This window comes from Myripristis murdjan, chromosome 1 (genome assembly GCF_902150065.1).
Source record: "Myripristis murdjan chromosome 1, fMyrMur1.1, whole genome shotgun sequence".
Lineage (NCBI taxonomy): Eukaryota > Metazoa > Chordata > Actinopteri > Holocentriformes > Holocentridae > Myripristis > Myripristis murdjan.
In genome coordinates this window covers 35109475-35130184 of record NC_043980.1, presented here as the reverse complement: position 1 = coordinate 35130184, position 20710 = coordinate 35109475, and the positions used below count along the sequence as shown (strand labels likewise).

General features: G+C 41.8%; 3 protein-coding genes across 4 annotated transcripts; 2 read left to right on the top strand and 1 right to left on the bottom strand.

Moving 5' to 3' along the window:
• The first annotated feature begins 1396 nt into the window (after positions 1 to 1396).
• LOC115367545 (cyclin-dependent kinase 12-like) lies at positions 1397 to 7367 on the top strand. The gene is made up of 4 exons (XM_030063343.1): positions 1397 to 1544; positions 3374 to 4122; positions 4311 to 4412; positions 5313 to 7367. Exons 2-4 carry the CDS (start codon positions 3391 to 3393, stop codon positions 6471 to 6473), a joined length of 1995 nt encoding a protein of 664 aa, XP_029919203.1. The 5' UTR covers positions 1397 to 1544; positions 3374 to 3390; the 3' UTR covers positions 6474 to 7367.
• A 908-nt stretch (positions 7368 to 8275) lies between these two features.
• On the top strand, positions 8276 to 15803 carry LOC115365494 (uncharacterized). Of its 2 annotated transcripts, XM_030060542.1 has the most exons (7): positions 8276 to 8502; positions 9276 to 10011; positions 10162 to 10353; positions 12039 to 13505; positions 13536 to 13694; positions 13822 to 13900; positions 15115 to 15803. In XM_030060542.1, exons 2-6 carry the CDS (start codon positions 9319 to 9321, stop codon positions 13885 to 13887), a joined length of 2577 nt encoding a protein of 858 aa, XP_029916402.1. In that variant the 5' UTR covers positions 8276 to 8502; positions 9276 to 9318; the 3' UTR covers positions 13888 to 13900; positions 15115 to 15803. The 2 variants fall into 2 exon arrangements, with proteins under 2 accessions (XP_029916402.1, XP_029916394.1); XM_030060534.1 differs by having other exon boundaries at positions 12039 to 13694.
• Positions 15804 to 15834: 31 nt separating this feature from the next.
• Positions 15835 to 20625, bottom strand: LOC115365509 (group XIIB secretory phospholipase A2-like protein). Its single transcript, XM_030060554.1, has 4 exons — positions 20345 to 20625; positions 17487 to 17575; positions 17151 to 17316; positions 15835 to 16205 (listed from the first exon to the last, which is right to left on the bottom strand). Exons 1-4 carry the CDS (start codon positions 20592 to 20594, stop codon positions 16087 to 16089), a joined length of 624 nt encoding a protein of 207 aa, XP_029916414.1. The 5' UTR covers positions 20595 to 20625; the 3' UTR covers positions 15835 to 16086.
• Positions 20626 to 20710: the final 85 nt, after the last annotated feature.

The following is a 20710-nucleotide window of genomic DNA, read 5'->3' as shown; positions in this document are numbered from 1 at the left end:
ATCAGGTTTTTATTCCAACCAAAAACTCCACCAGGCAAGTTCACTGGTTTGTTCGTCCTCTCTGCTCGAAGGTGAGGTGATCAGTGAACTCACCTGGAGGATGTTCTGGTTGGAATGGAAATGGAGGCTCTCAGCTCTCCATGGAACATGGTTGTCTACCCCTGCCATAGAGAAACATTAGCTGAGTGATTTTTAACAATTTATCTGTTCAATTTCTGTTTAAGCTGCCACAATTTCAAACAAACACATACATATTTACATAGAAATGTAGAGATATTTCTGCTCTGTCTGTCCATGCACCTTGTGGAGAGAAATATGATGTCATTTTTGAGTTTTGAGGGTTTCTTTGAGTTTACACTGTTACCCTGTTTCCTCTCTGTCAAATGCCTACTGAACGCAACCTGAGCCTGTTCCACAGGTCATGCTCCATGTCTGTCCTTTTCAGCTGTCACATGATCTCCAACCGCAGCTTCAACCCCCTCTTCTACTACTGCTACTACCACTACAACCACTACTACTGCTACTTCTACTACTACTACTACTACTACTACTACAACCCCTACTACTACAACCACTACTACTACTACTACTACTATTACTATACTACTGCTACTATTACTGCCTCTATTGCTACTACTACTACTACTACTACTATTGCTATTACTATAGGCTACTACTGCTACTGCTACTATTGGTACTACTACTACTACCACCACTAGAACCACTATTACTACCACTACTGCTACAACTACTACTGCTGCTGCTGCTACTACTACTACTACTACAACCCCTACTACTACAACCACTACTACTACTACTACTACTATTACTATACTACTGCTACTATTACTGCCTCTATTGCTACTACTACTACTACTACTACTATTGCTATTACTATAGGCTACTACTGCTACTGCTACTATTGGTACTACTACTACTACCACCACTAGAACCACTATTACTACCACTACTGCTACAACTACTATTGCTGCTGCTGCTACTACTCCTTCTGCTCCTTCAAACACCACCACCACCACCACCACCACTACTACTACTACTACTACTACTACTACTACTGCTACTACTACCATTACCACTACAACTACCATTACTACTACTGCTCCTACTACTCATATTACTCACCACCACCACCTACTACTACCTTTACCACAACTACTATCACTACAACTACTACTACTTAGCAGTGCTGGGTGGGAATGCAACGTCCAGTAATCCTTTGCGGTACTTAATAAATTATAATTACATTTTGAGTTTACTGTTAAAGTTTCAAATGTCATTCCCGTTATGAGACCAAGGAAAGCAGCTACGCTGAAGCTGGTGTTTACACTCCGTCCACCAGGTGGCGGTAGTGAGGACACCTTGTTGTAGACTCGGGGCGGTTAAGTGACCCGACACCCGGGTGCAGTCACTAAAAATCGAATGCAAAAGCCAACGGCAGAGTAAGTTAAATATTAGCGAGCCAAAAGCTTGCTCTTTCCAAGGTGCCTTATCCCAAACAAAGGGAGGACAGCCGGTGAAATAAGGTAAGCTAACTGTTTAGTCTGTCGGACCGCAAGGAAGTTCGTCCCACTCCTCTTCCTCACTCAGGTTTAGCTAGTTTGGCGTATCGACAGGCGCAGGAGACTAGACCAAATAGGTTGCTTGCTAAAGAACAAACTCCACGAAACGGCATTCTTTATTGGTGTTGATGAACCAGTAGGTGTGGGAAATAATTCAGGATAGTGGAATATTTACTTAACCACAGCTAGCAAGCGCAAATCAGCCAGCTGACTTTAGCATTAGCCAAGTTACCCATAAGCCTTGGCCTAACATAGCGATAACATGAAGTGTGTGAGTTTGTGCAGGTGTTCAGTTCATGCCCAACATTACACCACTCATTCCAGTCATTAACACACCTTCAGCCACACAGAGGTTTAGTGAAAATCACATGTTGCAGTCTTCAGTCGGACCAAATGCCTGCACAGTCAACACCCTGCATCGCCATCGCCATCCCTGCGGTAGGCGTAAATAACATTGATCAGTGCAGGTTTTAGGGTCTATCCCTCTGTTTCTCTGTCCCTTTTGCCATAAACCAGGGAGAGCCTTCCTATGGAGGCCCACTGTAGGTCTACCATGCCAAAGAACCAAACAGACATCAGTAAATAGATACATTTTTGTGATTTTATAAGGGGGATAGATATAACTGTGTATTTGCATGTCTGGATACCCTTCTTTATCTGTAAATTTGGTTATGTAAACATCTTACAACTCTTGCATATCATATCTCTCAGGGCTGGGACAATATTTTTAATCTCCCCGTTCAATTCCAGCTCAAAGTATTGCAATTCAATATTACAGTATATTGCACTTTTTGTTTTTTCAATTATCCTCTGTTCTGGAAATTGCTCAGAACCCCCATTATTGTCAATATGCTTGGAAAACTATACATCCTCTAAATGCTCTTGGGCTCTAGTTTGTAGTATACTGTGATTATCCTAGAGGTCACAATAGGTAATTTTATACAGTGGCATCAAGTTTTTAAAAAGTGGTCTCACTACAGTGAAATGGCTGTTATGGGGGCTAACATAATCACATGAATCAAATGTGGCTCATTGAATCCACAAGAGTCTCAGCTTTCCAGTCAAGCCCAATGTTTGCAACTCCAAGACTGTTTAGGCCCCAGTCTGCCCAAATACACCATTTTACAACAGGCCAAAAGAACGCATTAGGACTGCATGCAAAAAACTGCATGGGCATGTCTGCAAAGGGGATATATACATGTATTCTGTCTGTGTAACATAACTTTGTCACCAGTGTTTGATAACCACATTTGAGGGATAATTGCAGTTTATGTATGCATCGATATCAGAATTATTTTAATATTGGCATTGGCATTGGTCCCCAACATTCAGTATCATCAGGCTTTAGTATTTACAGAAAGTAAAACTTTGATTGTGAATGCAGTATAAAGTATTGGCTCCCTTTTACATATTCATAGATGGACCCCAGTCACTGACAGTAACCAGTTGTGACATGGAAAAACAAAGCATAAACCTGAGAGGCAGTTGAGTGATAGGCCTCTCTAGCTATCTCTCTCTTGCCACTGGGACCTGATGAAAGACTGCCAATTACTTGCTTTGCCAACATGCAGGCTAGATGCTGCCCTCTCTTGTTTCAGGCAGAGACAGTGAGATTGTAGATGTAGGCGTCTTTTAAAAATGGTGCAACTTCATCTGCCTTAAAGCAGGTCTGATGAAAGTGCAAAATGATCAAAAAGAATATGCTCCCTATCTGTGCCACAGGTTTGGCTTGCTCATCATTCTGAAGTCAGGTCAAGTTGCTTTGAAGCTCATGCTTTTCTTTTATGTTGCAGTGCATCTTCATCCTGTGATGATGAGCTCAAGAGAGTCTGAGTATGGCCACAGGCGGCCATATGGAGACAGAAGCACAAGGCAATGGGATGACTGCAGTGACGGCTGGAAAGAAAGACGAGGACATCACAGTGACATGCCGTGGGATTCCTATCATAAATATGGTAGAGACCCACACACAAGAAATAGGGAGTACAGTGAGTCTCCAAAGAGGATGTACAGTAAAGACTCACTGAACAGGGACTGGAGCAGAAAGAGCTCGGGGAGGAGACACAGTCCTTCCAGCATCACCCCTGAGAAGGACATCGGCTGGAAAAGGGAATACGCAAAATGGGAAGAGAATGAGGAATTTTCGCGGAGAAAGAGAGAGCCGTATTCAGCAGAGTCGACCACTTCTCCAGAGTGGGGTGTTTCTGAAAAGAAACGGCAGAGGTTTACAGGTGATGTTGAGGATGATTACAAATACAGGCAAAAACCTGAGGATATAACATGCAGGCAGTCACCAAACAGCTTTACAAATCCACAACTACCTAAGGACTTTAAACATCGGCCGCCACCACAAGAGGATTTCAAATACAGAACGCCTAAAGAGTCAAAACACAGGCATCAGCATGAAGAATTCACCTACAGGCAGCGACCTGAAGATTATGCATACAGCTGTCCATCTGGGTATTTCAACAATGGACAATTTGAAGAAAGAAACAACGACCCTCCGCGAGAGAGGACACAATCGCAAGAATATCCCACAAAGGTATTATGATGTTCACGATTGATCCTGAGTGTCAGGATTGCCTCAGCTTGTTTTTGCTGAGGAAGATCCTCATGTGCTTGACTGTAGTAACATTTGATGATTCTCACATATTATCCTCCAGTCAGTGGGTATTTCTGCTGTGTCCACCTTGTTGTGTTATTCACAAAACATTCTTTCATTTCATTCAGAGTCACACCAAATGCAGAGACAGGAATGACAGCCCCTGCCCAGATTATGAGGATCATCGTCAAACCAGAACAAGGTTTCCAGTGAAGGAATCTAGTGGACAGGTCGGTCTATTTCACAAGATCCATGAATTGACAAGTACAAACACTAGTTAGTATTCAGATTTGCAAAAGAATTAGATGTCACAGCAAAATCTGCACCTGTTAGACATCCTCTACATTGTTTACTGGTTAGTTCAAATATGTAGCTCAGGGTTCCTACACTGTATGGAAAAGTATGAAAAATTTCTCTATCATTTTGATAATTTCTATGTATGGATAAGTAAGGAAAAAGAGGACAGAGATTGAACAATGTTTGCGTTTCCAGACTGTTTCTTAAGTTAACAGTTTTCTAAAGAAGCATTTTTCTAGAAAGCTTAATTCAGAAATTACAGTCATAAATTAGTCATGCAAGCAGCTTATTTTGATTTGGTTCACATCTGGAACTGGCAGGTGAATATGCTTTCTATTTAGTGGGCGGGGCAGAGCAATTCAAACACCTCTCCGTATTACAGCATGCAAATCAATGGTAGCACTTAAAGCGCCATCCCATCCAAGGCAAGGGAAATGCATGTTTTCTGAGAAGTGGCTTACCCATCTAAAATGTACAAAAAATGGCTGGGGAAAAACCCTAAAACCAAGAGAAGTGCATTCTGCAAACTGTGAAATCATTTGACTTCTCTAACATGGGCAACCACCATTAGTCATGTCTGGGGGAAAAAAACACTGGGATCATCATTTTTGTGTCATCATGAAGCTGCCAGCATGTATAAACGTTGGAGTGTTAACATGCAGAATGAAAATGTAGCAATCAGTAGGCTGAGATGTTAAATAGTCTGAAAAAAAATCCACCAAAACACAGAATTTAGGAGTGGAGAATATGTAGGACCGCTGCCAGCTACTAGCTAGCAAACAACACAGTGCAGAACAAGTGCTGTTACTTACCTTCTGTTTGCTCCCCACCAGGTGTTTAAGGCTGAACACGGTGCCACCAAACACAGCCCTGCTCTACCGGGGCAAAGTGCTGAACAGAAGACAGCAGGCAAAGGCTTCCAGCGCTTCCTAGATGTGCTCAACAAGGGGGTGGACGTTGCCATTCTCACCAAGATAGTCGGTCAGTCTTCCACACCATCTGATGATTGGCTGTCTTTGACTTCCCAGCAGAACACCGCGGATGATCCATCTGATGAGAAGTCTCTGTACAGAGATAATGTACAAGGCAGCCATCTCAGCTCTGACAGCAGATCCATCTCTCCTTCAGTGGTGGAAAAGACCGTTTTGAAACCTGAAGATGAGCACAAGCACAAGCAGATTCAGGACGTCTTGCAGGCTATTGGTGTGGATTTGGGATTTGAGGAGCTGGGGCAAATGTCAGATCGGATTCAGGAGCGGTTATATGGAAAGAAGGACAGTGACAAGTGCCGCAGGCATAACGAGAGAAGAGAAAGTGAGAACAAGCGAGGACGTTACAGTAGATCCTCATCATCTGGCAGATCTAGTTTTGGCCCTTTAACTGGGCAGTTGTCCCTGAAAAATGACTCGAGTGAAGTGTCCAGGGATGTAACAGATGTACCCCAAACTGTTGAACATGCCCGTACTAATGACAAGAGCAGCAGTAGCTCTTTACAGGACGCTGACATGTGTGGAAATGAGTCCCATGAAAGCACTGTCACATTTAACCTGTTCTCTCCTAGTCATGCTTACACTGTACCTGAACTCCCTCCACCGACAGCTGCCATGCCTCCGTACCCTGCAGCTCACTGCACACCATACTCATACCCAGCAGCGCCCCCTGCTGTGCCTCCTAACTGGGGGATCCCTGCTGCACCCACACCTTTCTTGCCTCATCCTCTCCCCCCTGCATACCCCCATTACCCCAGTGTCCAAGCTTTGAACACCTTTCCATCAGCCTCTGCCCAGAGTAACACACTCCTAGTTCCTAATCGTCAGCTCACATATTTGAAAGTGCAAGATTCAAATCCAGTTCAGCCTCTCAGCAGTGCTCAGAAATCAAAGACATCATCAAGGCCCCGCTATCTGCAGGTCATTGACACTAAACAAAGCGGACAAATGAAGACAGTTGCTCAGAGTGAAACAAAACCGTTGATAGAAATATTGAAGAGTTGAAGAAATATTCTTTGTCTGTGGACAGTGTTCAAGTGAGAGAAAAGGGTGAGGAAAGTTTAGGAAAAGAGTTAATCAGATTTTTACTATTGGAACAAGAGTGAACTTCTGAACTCCAGGAGCTGTAAAAGGCCCAGTGTTGCATTGCAGAAAACTTTGTGGCTCACAAAGATGTGGAAGCGCCACAGTTCACGGTAGCCTTTGCTTCTGAGCATACTGTGTTTCTGTATCTATCACACCATGATGTACTTCAGAGAAAGACTGGAAAAATGCAAAAATAGTAAAAGGTCTGTGGTAATTATCAATAGTAAATCTTGGTTAATAAAGTCAACTACTTTTTTTGGTTTTTCTTTTTTGAAAAAAAAAAAAAAAATCAGCTCTCTAGAGTGTATTAGTTATTTTTTATGAAGTAGGCTTTTATCCACCAACACAACAGATGGGCAGCAGCTCCTCCAGGCGTTGTGGTTGACACTACAAGGACAAGCTGCACTCTGCGCTGAGTGTCGACAAGTTGAAACGCTTGCATGTGCACATGCACACAACTGTTTTGGCAATATTTGTATATTATTAAACATAATGATGCCAAGTTGTGAAGCGATTGATTGATTTATTACAGTTTGAAATTGGGGAGTTTCTTAGGATACCTGTGTGTAAGTGCTGCAGTACACAGTCTGCTGCAGAAGCTCACCAGTGTCAGATCCATTAATCATTGTACAGAAAATTAAGTCCTTGTAATCTGTAATTGAATCATCATTTTAGTTATTTATCAAGTATAAAAACACTTGTGTCTACTGCTTTGCAAGTGCTAAGACTCACTTTTGATCTGTTGTGTATAAAAGGCATGTTCTTTTTGTTCTCTGCTGCTCAGCAAAATAGATAAGTCGTTTTAAAATATCACTTGGTGCTCTGGTAACTTTTTATTGGTATTTAGCATTAAATTGACAAAGTGCGGGTGAAGTCCATCATAAACATTTAGCAAAGTTTCTGCTTTGTCCTCAGGGCTCAGACTTATATTTTCCTGTTGGTTTCACTGGGCTTATTTGATTCACTTCCCTCCTCCCAATAAAACCCTCAGCAGACCAAATATGGACTGAGCCCTGTACTGTCCTACTGTTGAGGAGCAGCAGGGTAGGGTAGTCTGTATGAAGACCGTCCTTGAGCCAGAGGGCCTGGGTTCAAGCACCTGCATTGACAAACATCCATCCTCCTAAGGTACTCTTGAGCAAGATGCACTGGATCCTTGCAGCTATCAGTAAAGCATGACGTATCTGTAGCTTTGTCCTGCATTTGTTTCCTTAAAGGTTATTCCATGTGTGAGGAAACTGGATTTTATATCTCCATGGGGATTTAAAATCTGACAGACTGAATGGGGCAAAAACGTTTTTGACCCACGAGATGTTTGTACCAGCTCCCCGTGAGATATACACTCCCAATGTTAGCTGTGCAAGACCTCAGGCATAACCTCAGCATCCACTGTGTTGTAACCCTTCAAAACCTGAGCACATTCAATGAATTGGTCAAAAACAGGAAAAAGGCAATGAGTAATTTAACAAGAAATTAGTCAAAAATTACAAAAATTAGAATTTAAAATTTAAAAAGTATATGTATACATTTATATATACATATATTTGTATATACACAATTTTATAAAACTCTTGACTTTTCCCGTTAGTACTGTCGACATCTACGTCTGTCTACATCAGCTGAATGCCTTCAGCAGCACACACGCATGTTAGTACTCCAACCAGTAGGTGGCGCTAACACAGCGTTAACATCCGCTCCTGGTACCACCGAAGCACTTAAATATTTTTGCTTGCTGTGTGAGCTAAGTCAGGTCTCAGGCTATTTTTAAGTCCATGGTTATCGTTTCTGCTGAAACTCAGCCCAGTTCAGTTTGTTCATCTTACATGTGAAGCACAAAGTGTTTGAAAGCAGTCCGTTATTGTCACCTACAGCCGTGAAATCTTGTTTTCTTTCCGCTCGAGATGCAACTGAGTGAGGAAAAAATCATCTGAGCAGCCTCAGTAACAAGGTAAACAGTCTGCTAACTGCTGCCTGTCACTGTTTTGTTAGCATCAGCCAGCAAGTGTGATCAGATATCGAGTTAGACATGTATGGAGACGGCTAAAAGTTGTATTAAACCATGTAGCATTAGGTTGGCATGTTGCATTAACGCTAACGCAGCGCTGGCTAGTGGTGCGGCTCAGCAGTACTCCGGATTTGGTGTCCCCACTATGCAACATGTACCCACTGCCACATATTATTATCACATATTTGTCTTGGCGCTTCCTGGCTTAGTGACTATTTCTGGCAGAAGATGTGGGAGTTTGGGAAAGGTCACGAGGAAAGTTTATTATGAAATCACTCACAATCATGTGGCATGTTTCATTAAAGCGCATATCCTAAACATCATGTTGTGATCCATATAGGCCGACACTCTCACAAGATTATATATAAGAATATTCCATGTTCCACTCATAAACAATAAGCCGTCCAATATAGACTGTAAGAGAGCGGGGCAGAATTGAGTCTTTCACTGACAATACACAGCAATATGGCAAAATGTGGTGTGCCACTCCTGGGTAGTACATACAAACAACCAAATGATAAATGCAGTAAAAGAAATAAAAATGAATCCATTCTCTGTTTAATTGTTCAGCCAAGTTAGGGATTTGGAGTGACCTCTCAAATGGTGAACCCATATGAATAAAATCATGTGCAAGCTCTGAAACAACCAGTTGTCTCATTTGATCTGGAACAAGGACAATATCTGTTGTAACCCTCACTGCATCTCTCTGTCCACAGGGATCCCACTGATTCATAAACCACAATTAAGGCTGAGTAAATCATGAATCATTTTGACTGGGGACAGCCTTATCCGAGACAGCAAAGAGATGTGGACCCAAAACCACTGAGTGATTTTACACAAAGGACAGAAAGCAAATGGGATACTGATCCTCTTGGGTGGGAACATGCTCATGGGCAACAGCAGAGAAACCTGGACCCAAAACAGTGGAGCGGTATTAATGAACAGACAAGCAAAGTGTCAAGAACTGGCTGGGATACGGACGTGTCCTGCGATTACACCCTTGAAAAATCACCCACCGGCATAGGGACTGATGTAGGACGGGAGCACCACATTCCTTCCCCCCATAATCGGCACAGAAAGGAGTACGCTGCCTTCGACTCAGACAGGAACACAGATCCAGATGGACAGCCGATAGAAATGAGCGAGGAGGATGAGGAGCTGGTCCGGAAGAGGAGACAGCTTCAAATGATTGAGGAGCAGATCCTACTTAAGAAAGCTTCCATTGCCATGAAAAAAATCGAGCCATTCTTAAAGAACAAGATCCCATATCAGACATTTTCGGTAGAAAAAGAAGAGAGTTTTGCCCCAGACATGTCTGTGGACAAGAACAAGCCACCTGTGCAGCTAGAAGCAGGATGTTCTTACAGTAAGCAGTCAGCTGCATCCAAAGCTGCAACTTTGAAAGACAGAGTAAATGTTATTTTACAGCAAAAGCACCGCTATCTCCCAACGGTGAGTGGTAAATTCATTCATCAGACACACATACATATCTTGAGCCATTGGATTTCTCCAGGAATATCATTTGTCAGAAAGTGCATGCATGATGCTGTACATGCTTTCCAACATGCATAAGGCAACTGCTTTCCCTTTTCCTCTGTTCAGGACCACGTCCCTGTGTGTGATTTTCCACACAGCCTGTCAACCAAGCTGGCCAGCAATTTCGCAGAGAGGATGAACTCATCCAGCCGGAGCAACAGTGGTCTGCGCAGAGAGGACCATCCCCTGAAACTCAGAGTAAAGGCACTAATCAGGCAAAGACGTGGTAATGCACCTGCATTGCCATCAAATGGGGAGGTTTGTAACTTTTTCAAATGATAACGCAACTAAAGTCGAGTCATACTATATATTCTCAAATTATACAGAATCTCAGTGTGTAGTAGGGAGGTCATGTTACCAGAATTTTGGCAGGTGATACCAATACCGATGAAGTGCAACATTGTCCTGTAAGCCTTCATCTGAAGTTAATATTCTAGTGGTATTTGCTGCTGTATGCGGGTAATACATCCATCAATATTTGTGCATTAAATCATTCTCTGTTGCAAAAACAAGAGCTTCAGAGGGAGTGTACTGCCTCAAAATGTATGAAGTAGATAAAGATTGGAAAACAGCATGAATTTTAGTGGTGACAGAAAGTTGTCAGAATTGTTTCCTGCCATAGCACTGCCACTGTATGACCATGTAGATTAAATATGGGACAGGGGCACCACTGCACGGTCACCAACCTTTAGCTCTGGAAAGTGAAGCCAATTTTGAAGCGCCTTAAACCTGCATTCTTTCTAATAGCCAGATGGGGGCGACTCCACTGCACCAGTAACAATCTGGTTTTATATACTCCAGTGTTAAAATTTTCAGCACAAATAAACATCTTTACAGCCTGGTTCAAAGACCTGTTTTGGCCTCTACAGCTAATTTCCCCCACCATGATTACAGATTTTCATGTAAGTCGTCTGTGTCATTTATATTAAGGCTTAAATGTATGTATAATTAGTGCAGTGTCTGGGGTCCTTTCCATGGCGCTGTGTATCTATGACCTTGTTTTTGGGTGTTCTATCTATGTATGTCAAAAATTATTTTTTTGGGGCAAATCTCTTAGTTACACCAATATTTCTCATGTGAGGCAGCCGTTTTAAGTTGGTGTTGTCTTACCGTGCGATACATTTGGAACTGCAGTCAGTTTTTTTTTCTTTCTTTTTTTCAATAAATCTCTTCGTTTAACTAATATTGTTTATGTGATGCAGCCATTTCGAGCTGGTAGCGTTTGGTAAAGTTGTAATGTCACTTCACACGGTGGAGCCAGGTGCTGTCAGGCTCCTCATCCTCCTCACCAGCTCTACCCTCTCGTCCAAAATATGGTCATTTCTGGCTCCAAAAACCAAGATGGTAATGGCCAAGATGCCATATTGGAGGCTTCAAAACGCGAGTCCACAAACCAGTGGGTTGGGGGACGTCATGGTGGCTACCTTCATCTTTTATACAATCTATAGTGTTGATGCAGTGGCAGTGCTACAGCAGAAAATAGTATTTTTGGAACGTACTACGAGCATGTGTTGTTGTGCTTCGTTCATAACTGAATTATCACTTTAAAGTAGAAAACCAAGCAGCCCAACAAAATACTCATTAGAGGAACAGTTTATTGGAACTACATGACATGTCCTGCTGAAATCAATACAGTGTTATGATATAGACATTTAAGTAAGAGTACAACTTTTGTTGCATGTATTGAAACATACGGGCTAAGGCTACATTTGAATAAGACCACACAAGTTACAACAATGCTGCTAATACTGTACTTGAATTGTTTTCAAGGATTAGATATTGACTTGGTACTTGAGTATCAAATCTTGCGACACCCTTAATATGTTGTGCAACACAAGTGCTATTTGTTGTCTTCTACCTAAATGCAAATTTATCTTGTCCATGACAAAGTGTTAGCTGTTCGAAAACTACATAATAGTATTTTTGGATCTTCCCTTTAATAGGTCCCTGATGTTAAACCACCTTCTCATAGCCAAAGCCCTACTTCAGCAGCCCTGGAGAAGAACATGGAAAGCGAGGGTTTCCAGCGCTTCCTCAACATCCTTAACAAAGGAGTGGACATCAACCTGCTCACAAGGATTGTCAATGATGACAGCGAGGAGCTTCCTGATGCTGGGAAGCTCCTGAACATTCAGCCCCCTGTTGCACACAACAAGTCAGATGTTCCCTACAGGAGCGAGAGCCAGGGATCCTCCAGAGGAGCTTTGGAACAGGACCAGAGTCGGTCCAAGAGTAGAGAGAGAAAGTCTGAACCACCCAGCCAAAAGGCATCCAGCACAGAAACACAGTCCCTGCGTGAGGAAGAGTCCATCCTCAGGAGTGAGAAACAAGACAGCCATGTTTGCTCCAGCAGCAACTCGACGTCTCCTCCAAGGCTGGAGGACCAGCAACGCCAACAGCTCCAGAATATTCTTAAGACTCTGGGCTTGAGCCTAGAGGCGGAGGAGATAAGCAAATTGTCCGACCGCACTCAGGAGAGGCTGTATGGGAAGAGGCATGACAACAGGCAACATGGCGACAGGGAGAGAGAGAGGAGGCAGAGGAGTATCCCCAGGCATCACGAGAATTCCTCTTCCTCCTCGTCGATCTCCGGCAGCCTCAGTCCGTCTCACCGGCGGCGCTCCGTCAGCACAGACTCAGACTCAAGGGACAGCAAAGAACGAAGGCGAACATCAGAATGCAGACAATCAAGAGAGAGCAGTAGAGATACAGCAAAGCCCCAGGGTCCAGTCATGGACATAGACAAGGAGCGCATCAGCTCCTGGGAAAGTGTTCCTGGTCACCATCCATATCCAACAAACCCAGCGTATCCCTCTTCACAGCCAGCTGCTGAGGCTGCATTGCAACAGTACAATTCAGCGCAGCACTCTCACTACACTGCCCACCACAGCAGCACGTACAATGCTGCCACAAACTCAGCCTGGTTTTATACACATGGTGCAGTGCCCGCCCCCCCTGCTCCCAGTGGGTATTTTTACCAGCAGAACACATCATATAATTATTTTGGCTCTGAGGGTACACCCAACATAGCTTACCCTTATTCTCACCCCCGTGACTCTCATTCACTTGAAGACACTCATTTAATGTTGAACCCAGACCTGTCAGCAAGTGAGGGCCAAAGCGGACAGCAGCTGGGTCGTCACTGCCTGAAGGTCGTACCCTTAAAGCAGAGGCGAAATCAGGGCAGTCTGATGCCACTCACCACTTTCCAAAAGTGTCGTTCAAAAAAGAAAAAGAAGAAGAGAAACAAACATGCCAAACAGGCAGCTGCAACGGCAGTGGCCATAACAGAAGCGCCCGTAACCACAGCATCCGCAACGGCAGTGGCTACATTGGCAGCATCCATAACCACCGCGTCCACGGCGGCAGCATCCACGGCGGCAACATCCACAATGGCAGCGGCCTCAAAAGCAGCGGCCTCAAAAGCAGCGGCCTCAAAGGCAGTGGCCTCAAAGGCAGCAGCCACAAAGCAAGTGGCAGAGTCTCAAGTGAAGCCGGGGGTACCAAAACCCGCTGTTTCAGCCACCACAGAAAAACAGCGCTCAGAAGACAAAAAGCAGCTGACAGAGGAGGAAATAAAAGCAAACTTGAAGAAAAAGGTGAGTGGCAGTGGCAGTAGCAGTTACCTAGTGATCTGATATGACATGATATTCTTAAATGAATCAATTTTTTCAATCTGATTTTTTTTTTTTTTATTTTACCTTTTGCAACCACTTTTTCCCCCAGCTTGACGCATTTAATCAGCTGATGAAGCAAAAGGGCATCATATCTGCCAAAAACTCCCTAACGTGAAGGACTAGAAAAAGTAAGTAAAAATCTCATTCATTCATTGGCAGGTTCATGGCGTGGCCAGAGGCGGCACGGGCCTCTCATAGAATTGATTGGCCACCCCATTCTAACCTCTTAAACTCTGCTGAGGATACAGTGTATTTCAGAGCCTATATCGGGCTCAATTTTGAAGCTACAACAGAGATCCTATATCAGATGAAACTAGACAACTTAAGAAATCCAATGGTACCAAGTATGTCATGCTAGATATTCAGCATATTGATAAATATTGCTTCAAAGTAATGCTAAAATTTGGCGAGGGAAAAACTGTCATTGGCCCCCCTTTGAAAACTTGCCTCACCTCAAGATATCAGAATGAAAATGGGTTCTACATCTTGTTCAGTTTTTTTCCCCCACACTTACAAAGCCCAACTTGAGAGTAACTAGTTTCAAGTGAGTTTTGTTTAAAAATGAGATATCCAATTTCCAAAAACATACTCATACAGAGTATTTGAGCAAAATTTAAATATGGTGCTTTTCAGTGGGTGGAAGGTAAGTCGTGTCCATGATGAATGAAATAACAAATGATCCGACAGTTATTTTCAACACCATCTCAAGATTGTTCTGAAATGCTGTTCATAATCAGAAATGGATAAGGTTGTTAGACCTGTGAAACTTTCTTGAACAAATAATCAAATAAAATTAATTCATTGCACCCAAACCTACTACACAAAATCTCATTTGTGCCAAACTGCCCTCCAGTAATGATTAAAACTAATCATTACCCATCAAAAAGTAGTGGTCTAATGGTCCACTCAGAGACATCAAAATCCATACACTGTGTAATACCAGCTCTCTGTCTAATAATATGTATTCACAGTTAATAATGAAGTTGTTTTGTCGCGTTTTCCGTTGTATTCTGTAGTTCCTTTTTGCACTCTTGTATTATTATCATTACCGTAGTGATAGTATTATACATGATACATAATGATGAAATCTAAATTTCTGAAATTGTTGTTGGACTAGAATTCTATGGACCTTTTTCAGTGGAAATAATCACCAAATTGAGTCATTTGTCATATTTATAAATTTTCTTCCCCCTTCTTTCTTTCTTTTTTTTTTTTTTTTAATTATTTTTATTGCTTTCATCAAGAGATAATACATATACCAGCATACTGTATACTTTTGTACTCAAAACACAATACAATTCCTACCAGTAACAGTATTCCTGTTTTCTTCCCCTTTCAATAGATCTGTGAAGAGCAACGTGTCTTGACTGATAATTTGATCCTGCTGCAGCTCCAATCCGATCACTTGGACCCTGCTGACCTCCTTTCACGATTTAACGTGTCTCAGTGTGTTACAGGACCACCGTTTACTTATAAAATATTTCAAGACTTGTACTGAACATCACTGTAGTTTGTCATCCTTAAACAAATTATGTATATTTTAAGAATAATATGGTGCAATATTTAATTACTGATTTGTGTTAAAAGGCATTTAAAAGTTCAAGATTTAGTTTTTTTTCCTCCAGCTCTGATATTTCTGTGAACATCACCAGTTTGTGACTTTGTAAGTTCTCATTTCTATTCTATTTTTCTCTTGGTAATATATACATTTGACAGAACTATTTTCCTATGGTCTCAGTTGTTTTGATGAAAAGCATTTTTTATTTTTCGCATAGAGCTTAAGTCTGTGAAAAAGTCGGGGTCATGCTCACTCCCATTTTAAGTCTGAAATGAGAGGCAGATGAAAATTAAGCTTGGTCTACATGAAGCTGAGCTGAGCCAAAGTTGGTGGTCGTCCCTAGGCTCAGAAGGTTTGTGGAAGCATCTTCGCTTGAAATTAACTATAGAATTATCTTACGTACAAATTCAAAGTTTGTATTGAGACAGAAAATTCATGTGAATGAGATGGAGTCATAAAGATTTTAATACACATTTGTCGAGGTTTTATGTTAGAGATAGCATTTTCATACGACACAGTGAAATGAACAAATACAGTTTAGGAATGCAATACCACACCTCAAATAAGAATGATGCAACCTTGTTTGCAAGAGACCACACAACAAACAAAACAAACAAAACAAAAACAGGAGCAAGAGCGTGGAGAGATTACACAAATCGTTCCCCAGCAGTCTCTTGTAACACCCTAATCCACAGCAGCACAACTGATGTGAGCTCCAACTTGTATTCCTTCACAGATCAGAGGGCGGTGTGCTCCCTAAAGTTCATCTTTCTCCTCTCCTTCACAAAAGCAGGCCGCTCGCTGGCTGTTCATGTAGGGCCTGCAGCCCAGAGTCCACACTGTGTTGAACAAGGTGTCTGCCACTGTTTCACAGGCTGAGGGGAGACAGGGAACATACACACAGGACTGAGTCAGTACACACACTCATATATTTGCGAAGCCTGTCATTTTGTTAATTTGAAAATGTTAAACATGTATCGGTATGGAATGGTGTGAAACACAAATTAATTGCTTTCGGATGGTTGGATTGCTTGTTACAGTCTAACAGGCAGTATGATTTCTGGGAAGTTCCTGTAACCCGCACATTAGAAAAGCAGCTTCTGACAATAAGCTGGTTCAAATCCCCAGACCCCCAAAAACTTAGGTGTCCTTGAGCAAGTCACTTAAAGAGATATCCCACTAAAACTAGAACTAAAGGCTAAGAGCTGATGAACAGATTGTTGCTAAAAAAAAAAAGTTGTCCTATATTATTTTTTTAAATAAAGGTTCATTGACATGTATTGTTGCGGATTCTACGGTTTTGATTTGGTGTCTGTTTACTATTTATTTTTTGCTCTAGCACTTTAAAACGGGATATGTGCACAAGCGCCACAACATGGCCTGACTTTAGCTGCCACATGTTGACTTTGAACAGGCGTGTCAGTCAACCGAGGCCTTCCTTTCAGCGTCAGAAATCCGAATCTGAAGTACTTTATTGATCCCCAAGGGGAAACTGGGTCAGCTGCAGTTCCTCAATTCTCAAAAGAATTAAATTATAAGAAAATAGAAAGGAATATGAAATATAAAAATGTGTGCCTCACAAATTTTAACAAGTATGTGCGTTATGTATAGGTTTTATGTGCATTAAGTCTTTATGTGTGCATTCATCCAGCAAAATAGTTATTATAGACACTATATTCTGAAACACTAAACACTATATTCTGAGACACTATATTCTCAAATAATGCTGGATTATGCTTATGGTAAGATTAATTTACTCTGGATAAATAAAGATTAAAAACAAATATAAAACAAAACAATAGCTTCCATAGCTTACTGACCCTCAACTTTCGACACGAAGCCGAGGCTCTTCTTGAGGTCGGAGCAGATGCTGTGGAGGCACCAGCGGAACTTGGAGTCACAGCGGTACTTGTTGGAGCCGCAGGTGTCGTAACACATATCCAGCTGATTGCAGCACTTTGTCATGGCAGGGATGCCCATATCCATCTGGTACAGGACAAAGGTGATTAGTGTGTTTGCCTGCGTGTGTAATACTTACTCTTGCATATGTAGAATGGTAGATTCAGCTTTTCAGTCAGGATTACTTTAATTTGCCACATATTGTGAATCTGGAGGAGTCACTGTGGATGAACTGTGGATGAGTAAATGACACGTACCGCACTTGGAGTAGGAAGGCCAAAGAAATAGGAGCTGCACCCATCAGGCTCTGGCATCTGGTACTCTGGACGTGCAATGGGAGCTTTACCTGAGAGGGCAAGCAAAGAGTATCAAATGTTTGCTTCCAGAAATGAAGCTATACAAGCGGCAAGGAGACACTTTCCAATATTTTCCACCTGAAAATAATGGCAGTTAAAAAGAATCCATATTTTCAGATGAATAAACAAATAGTATAGGCATTATGCAAAGTAACCTAGGAAAAATTGCAACAGAAACTCTTTCAACTTTTTTAGTCTCATAAATATGTTGGTTATAACATATCAAAAGTCCTAAGAAATCCCAGTGGTGGAAAGTATTGAAAAATGCTGAAATAGGTGATGTCTCAATTTCCCATTGACACCCATGTTAAAACAATGATTTATGTAAACTAGGCAAAAAGTTCTGCACCGCTTTTTCAGTCTGTAATTTCTCACCTTTATTTATACAAGATAGTGTTGTATCTTATACCGTTGTAAAGCCTCATTCGTCCTCTTTCCAATGAGATACAACTTGTAAGGATCCTGCATTTCTGGAATGAGTGACACCGGAAATTGTGTGGGAAGCGACCTTTTTTTTTTTTTTTACAAAATCCCCTCCAATATTTTTTCAGTTGATCATTTCTCCCATTTAACAATACCAATTGGTGTTGTCTTTCATACCGTTAGAAAGCCTGATTAGTCCCCTTTTCAATGAGAAATAAGTTGTAAGGATTGTCAATCGATTGGTATGACCAACATGGCTAAACATGTCCCCTCCCCCCCTTTTTGAGGGGAGCAAAATCCCATTCCATGTGTTTTCAGGTGATCATTTCTCCCCTTAGTGTGAGGTTCACCCCTTTCTTTTCATAAAATATATATGCTATTAAGAATTTCCTTTTGCACAAGCACTATACTGCATCCGGACTTAAGACAAGAAAACATAAACTAGGCAAAAAGTTCTGCACCGCTTTTTCAGTCTATAATTTCTCCCCTTTATTTATACACAATAGTGTTGTATCTTATACCGTCGTAAAGCCTGAGTCGTCCTCTTTCCAATGAGACTTACAGTTATACCCTATTGTAAAAGGGACTGGCATTCCAACAGTATAACTCACAAATACAATTGGTCTGATCACAGGGGAGAAATGATCACCTGAAAACACATGGAATGGGATTTTGCTCCCCTCAAAAAGGGGGGGAGGGGACATGTTTAGCCATGTTGGTCATACCAGTCGATTTACAATCCTTACAACTTATTTCTCATTGAAAAGGGGACTAATCAGGCTTTCTAACGGTATGAAAGACAACACCAATCGGTATTGTTAAATGGGAGAAATGATCAACTGAAAAAATATTGGAGGGGATTTTGTAAAAAAAAAAAAAAAATAGGTCGCTTCCCACACAATTTCCGGTGTCACTCATTCCAGAAATGCAGGATCCTTACAAGTTGTATCTCATTGGAAAGAGGACGAATGAGGCTTTACAACAGTATAAGATACAACACTATCTTGTATAAATAAAGGTGAGAAATTACAGACTGAAAAAGCGGTGCAGAACTTTTTGCCTAGTTTACATAAATCATTGTTTTAACATGGGTGTCAATGGGAAATTGAGACATCACCTATTTCAGCATTTTTCAATACTTTCCACCACTGGGATTTCTTAGGACTTTTGATATGTTATAACCAACATATTTATGAGACTAAAAAAGTTGAATGAGTTTCTGTTGCAATTTTTCCTAGGTTCACCCCCTTTTTGTCACAAAATGCCTATACTAAAAGCCTGCTTTCTTCACATGACCATGCTTTTCCTAATCAGAGCAAGAAGCTTCTCCTATCATCCCGGGGTCACAGTCCATTTCAGGCCTTGACCTTTATGATAATGAATATAATAAGTGGCAGAGCTAAAATCCTGTTCTTTTTTTCCTCATTTGCATAGTCAAGAAGCTGAAATTGTCCCATTTTATACAAAAATCCAAGCACTTTCCAGGTCACTTTTGGTTTATCTCTGTTTCAGCTAATTACCCTAAAAAATGCAACGTGATCACTAATTGAATCATTGGCCAGATCAGTTCATGAACAGGATGCAATAGATAATATGTCCTTGCCCAGAAGCCTCTCTGTCAAACTTGAATAAATCATCAATCAATTAAAATTAAATTTAAAAAGGTTTTATTGTCAAGAACGTGGTTTCTCCTCACATTTGGGCCCCAAGGGTTTTGTGAGAGTGTTTCAGGCCGAGGGAATGTCTGATTTCATTATCATCACATTCATTGGAGGCCAACGCTGGAGTGAATCTGTAAACGACTACTCTGAAACAATGTTTCTCTCTGCACTGAAAGCTGACAACCAAAATTTAATCAGACACTTTATTTACCTACAGGTATCTTTTACATAAAAAAGTTTGTACATCCTCACCCTAAAGTATAAAATACAGCAGATTTATAGACTTTACCTGGGCTGAACCAATACTAGTATCAACATTTTTGCTTTTGAATCTTCAAAATGTGTGCTACTATTTAATATGTTAAAATTGGACCATTTTCATACCAGTAAATACAAGTGGTCTGAATTTTACTCTTGGAAAACACCATGAGACACCAGTATACTGACATGAATCCACAGATCCATAGCAACACATCACAACCTTTAACTGAAAAATTAATTTTGGGAAAAAATATACACATTGAACAAATCAGTGATTGTATACAAGGTCAGTACTCCAGAATAAAATGCTACTGCTGATTTCACAGGCAGCGTTATGGGTGGCAGTGTATCTGTCCATCCCTAAACGATGCAGAATGCTATTTAGACTCTCATCAGCTTCACTGACTGACTCACCATATCGGCAGCGGTACTGACACACTCCGTCACGGCCTCCCATTAGCTCCAGCACGGAGTCAAAGTAGCTGTTGGCTGCCTCGAAGCTGCCCCTGAGGGAGCCCAGCCCCCAGTCCCCTGTGTCCTCCTCTGCTTGGGAGCCATCAGAGGCCTGGCCAGGTGGTGCTGCTGTTGGGGCCTCTTGACCGACAGCATGTTGGACACACAGGCCCAGGAGGAGCAGGAGGGCGAGAGGGACCCGACGCGTCATTCTGCAGGCACAGAGCTCAGGACAACTACAGTTACCCTCAGAGGTGAAAGACTGTAGGGAAACACGCAAACACACAAGCAGGGAATACTGAAACTGTCTGCGTGACCTGAACTTTG

Bases quoted from the DNA above. Each gene is read 5' to 3' on its own strand.
- LOC115367545 (XM_030063343.1), top strand. From the start codon at position 3,391: ATGATGAGCTCAAGAGAGTCTGAGTATGGCCACAGGCGGCCATATGGA. The intron at 4,123-4,310 runs GTATTATGATGT...CATTTCATTCAG, and splicing joins CGCAAGAATATCCCACAAAG to AGTCACACCAAATGCAGAGA. The intron at 4,413-5,312 runs GTCGGTCTATTT...GCTCCCCACCAG, and splicing joins TGAAGGAATCTAGTGGACAG to GTGTTTAAGGCTGAACACGG.
- LOC115365494 (XM_030060534.1), top strand. From the start codon at position 9,319: ATGAATCATTTTGACTGGGGACAGCCTTATCCGAGACAGCAAAGAGAT. The intron at 10,012-10,161 runs GTGAGTGGTAAA...TCCTCTGTTCAG, and splicing joins AGCACCGCTATCTCCCAACG to GACCACGTCCCTGTGTGTGA. The intron at 10,354-12,038 runs GTTTGTAACTTT...TCCCTTTAATAG, and splicing joins CATTGCCATCAAATGGGGAG to GTCCCTGATGTTAAACCACC.
- LOC115365509 (XM_030060554.1), bottom strand. From the start codon at position 20,594: ATGACGCGTCGGGTCCCTCTCGCCCTCCTGCTCCTCCTGGGCCTGTGT. The intron at 17,576-20,344 runs GTGAGTCAGTCA...TTGCCCTCTCAG, and splicing joins TCAGTACCGCTGCCGATATG to GTAAAGCTCCCATTGCACGT. The intron at 17,317-17,486 runs GTACGTGTCATT...GTCCTGTACCAG, and splicing joins GCCTTCCTACTCCAAGTGCG to ATGGATATGGGCATCCCTGC.